Genomic DNA, 3,511 nt, shown 5'->3' with positions numbered 1-3,511 from the left:
AGCCGTCTGTCCTTTTTCATTAAATAATCAGATCATCACATTAGTACAATATAATTTTATATTTTTAAATATACTATATATGTTAAGGATAAGGGTGAAGTTTTCTTTCTTTGTAATACCTGTTCAAGAGTTTAATGGATTAGGAGATTAGTTTTAACCTTGAGGAAAAAAAAAACAACACAAATTTGTCTCATTAAGATATTTCTACCACGCATTTCTTAAGGCTATATTTTAACATTTGGTTTCAAAAAAGAAAGAAAAGTTTCATTTAAAAAATAATTTAGTGAATTACATTCTTTCATCACTTCCACCCTAATTAGTTACAAAGATAAGTCTAAAGAATCTTAGTTTTGTGTACTCATTTACATTTATATTTAAAGATTAATTTAACTTGTATCTTAAAACAAGAATTTTATGTTGGAAAAAAAAAGAACTAAATACATTTGTATAAACGCTGTAAATGTCCCATGGCAAATGCTGTCTCGATATTTTCTACCACAATTAGACACAGGTCTCTGCAGACAGAGACTTGGGTTCTTAAGGTTCCCCTTTCCCGAGGAACTGTGGGCTGCAGATCTGAAGAACACACAGAAACAACTCTATTTCTCTTTTTACAACTGTACCAGAACTTCACAGCTACAATGGTAATATGAACACATGAAAAAATGACTTCACTCAAACGGGATTTAGAAAAGTTGAGGTGGCCTCGGGGCTGGGGCACCACCCCTGTGTGGTGAGGTTTACAGTCAGTCAGTCATTCGATAATGGAGTGTGTGTGTGCACGTGTGTGTGTCGTGTGTGTGTGCGCGTGTGTGTATAGACAGATATCTATATATATAAATAACCATGTTCAGTCCTTTACAAGCCTGTAAATGTGATGTTGTGCTCCATGTTCACTATTTGAAACTTCAAATACACAGGCCATGCAGAGGAGGGTTTCTTGTGTATCCCTGTTTGTTACCACCTGTTAAAAAAAAAAAAAAAAGGTAAATATATATATATCACCACAGGGATGACTCTACATTCCATCTGTGCCATGACAGCCACCATGACTTAACTGGAGAGGAAGTCTTCAATTCAGCCAACAGATTATTAGAGATCAGTTCAGCCTTACTCTGACCTAACGCAATTTCAGAACAAAAAGGGTCTCACTTGAATCCTATCCAAACTTGGCTACCACATGTAAGAAAGACCTTGTAGATATAGTCTTGCCCATAATCTGGGCCTAAGAGGAGACCACAGAACTAATTTTATTTCTTTACAACAAACAGAATTTTTCTCTCATTCTGTCCTATCCTAGGAGATTGTCTCCTATCTCATTCTTAAACATTTACTGAATTTTGTTTCACAACAGCCAACAGCGGACATAACGGACATAAGCTCTGTGAGTGTCTCACTCACCACTGCATTAACCAGCAGTGCCGGACTCAGGAAAATCCCTGGTCAACGACAGTGGTAAGACTAGAATCACATCACATGATAGTTCTTTTTAATTTACGTAGGCTTTATCTTACAAAAGGAGCCCTGGTGGTACAGTAGTTAAGAGCGTGGCTGCTAACCAAAAGGCTGGCAGTTCAAATCCACCAGCTGCTCCCTGGAAACCCTACACGGCAGTTCTACTCTGTCCTGTAGGGTCCCTATGAGTTGGAATCGACACGACAGTAACAGGTTTGGTTTTTATACTTCAAAATTATGTTAGGGTATTTGTCTGTTTTCTCTCTTAGGTTGAGTCTCTTGAATCCACCTCCCTTCTGACTGCCCACAGCCTCATCCTTCATTCAGATCTTGCTCTCTTACCTCCCCACTGGACCCCGACTCCCTTCCTCCTCACTCTGGTCTCAATTCCCTCATGACATTCTCAGAAGGAACCTCCTAAAAGCAATCCTAATCAAATGTCCTTACAACCCTTCAACGACTCCCTGTTTTAAGAGACAGCTAAGACAATCCATTCAGAGTTTTGGTTAATTCCTGAGGCTACTTAATATCCATAATAGGATGTCAAACTCACCTTCTGCTCATCTGAGCGCTAGTGCTAAAGTGATGCACCTAGCCTTAAACAGCAACAGAGAGCACCTATGTGACCAGTGTCTGGTGGCACCTAAACTTTGAACTGCTCAATTTTCATCAAAAGACCATCTGAGAGAAAATGATACTAATGAAGGGTTATTTGTTGTTATATTGTAACTGCTGTCAAGTCAGCCCGACTCATGGCAAGCCCATGCACAACAAACCACTGCCTGATCCTTCACCATTTCCATGACTGGCTGCGGATTGGACTGTTGTGATCCACAGGGTTTACATCAGCTGATTTTCAGAAGTAGATTGTAAGGCTTTTTATCCTAGTCCACTTTAGTCTGGAAGCTTCTCTGAAACCTATTCAGTAGCATAGCAACGTGCAAGCTTCCACTGATAGATGAGTGGGGGCGACACAGGAGGTGCACTGGCCAGGAGGTGAAGTCAGGTCTCCCACATAGAAGGCCAGAACTTGACCACTAAACCACCATGGCCTGCAAAAGAGTTACTAAAGAACACGTATGGAACCCTAGTGGTGCAGCGGTTAAGTGTTCACCTGTTGCCAAAAGGTCAGCAGTTTAAATCCACCAGCTGCTCCTTGGAAACCCTATGGGGCAGTTCTACTCTGTCCTATAGGGTCACTGTGAGTTGGAATCAACTCAACGGCAATAGGTTTGGTTTTTGGTTTTTTATTCCAAACCTTTCCTCAGACTACTGTTTTCTAAATTTTAGAAGGTCACGGACACATGTGAGACACTACAGAGATTCTTTCCCTAGAATAAACGAAAACTTTATGCAGTTACATGTGTGCCAACTGTACGCTAATTATGTGTCTGTGAACTGAGGCTCACGGCAGCTCATTTACCAATCGCCTATAGCAATGGCTCTCAACCCTGGCTGCACGTTAGAACTACCTGGGGGAACTTTAAAAATAAACAAACAAAAATGATGCTGGAAGGCACCCCTCAGAATTTTTAAAATCTTCCTGGGTGAATCTAACATACAAGATGTTTTAAAATTTTATTATTTATTTTTATAGTAGTATGCTGGAGTTGGCTCCTACTTATTCATGAGTTAATCATTAAATATATGGAACTTTAGAGCCACGCAAGTGTTGGCAGCTTGAAGTGCCCAAGGAGGAAGTATTTACACCACAGAAACTGGCAAAAGCTATTAATCAAGGTTTCTTTGGGGGTAGGGGAAGAGCTTTTTCTTTTAACTGCACACCACTGTTTGAGAACCACTGTCCCAATGGATCCCAAAAATCCAGGTGAAAAATTCCTGCTCTACTGGTAACAGGGAACTCAAGGTTGAGAAGCGAGAGTGTTGACATGTTGTGGGGTTGTTAACCAATGTCATAAAACAATATGTGTACTAACTGTTTAATGAGAAGCTAGTCTGTTCTGTAAACCTTCATCTAAAGTACAATTAAAAAAAAAACAATACCTGCTCTAAGTAGTCTACTTCTTAATCCTAGTAATAAGGTAGGCCTTCAGAG

The 3,511-nt window shown here is 40.0% G+C and overlaps 1 protein-coding gene across 1 annotated transcript in view; it reads right to left on the bottom strand.

Moving 5' to 3' along the window:
- Window positions 1-850: 850 nt before the first annotated feature.
- TEAD1 (TEA domain transcription factor 1) overlaps window positions 851-3,511 on the bottom strand; it is a 192,083-nt gene continuing 189,422 nt past the window's right edge. Inside the window, exon 12 of the mRNA XM_023736934.1 lies at window positions 851-964. Coding sequence (XP_023592702.1) covers window positions 851-964 — 114 coding nt within the window. The remainder of the gene's footprint in view (window positions 965-3,511) is intronic.

The sequence above is a fragment of the Trichechus manatus genome, unplaced genomic scaffold (assembly GCF_000243295.1).
Source record: "Trichechus manatus latirostris isolate Lorelei unplaced genomic scaffold, TriManLat1.0 scaffold00006, whole genome shotgun sequence".
NCBI lineage: Eukaryota > Metazoa > Chordata > Mammalia > Sirenia > Trichechidae > Trichechus > Trichechus manatus.
Note: the sequence above shows the minus strand (reverse complement) of the source record. Positions and strands in the feature narration are given on the sequence as shown.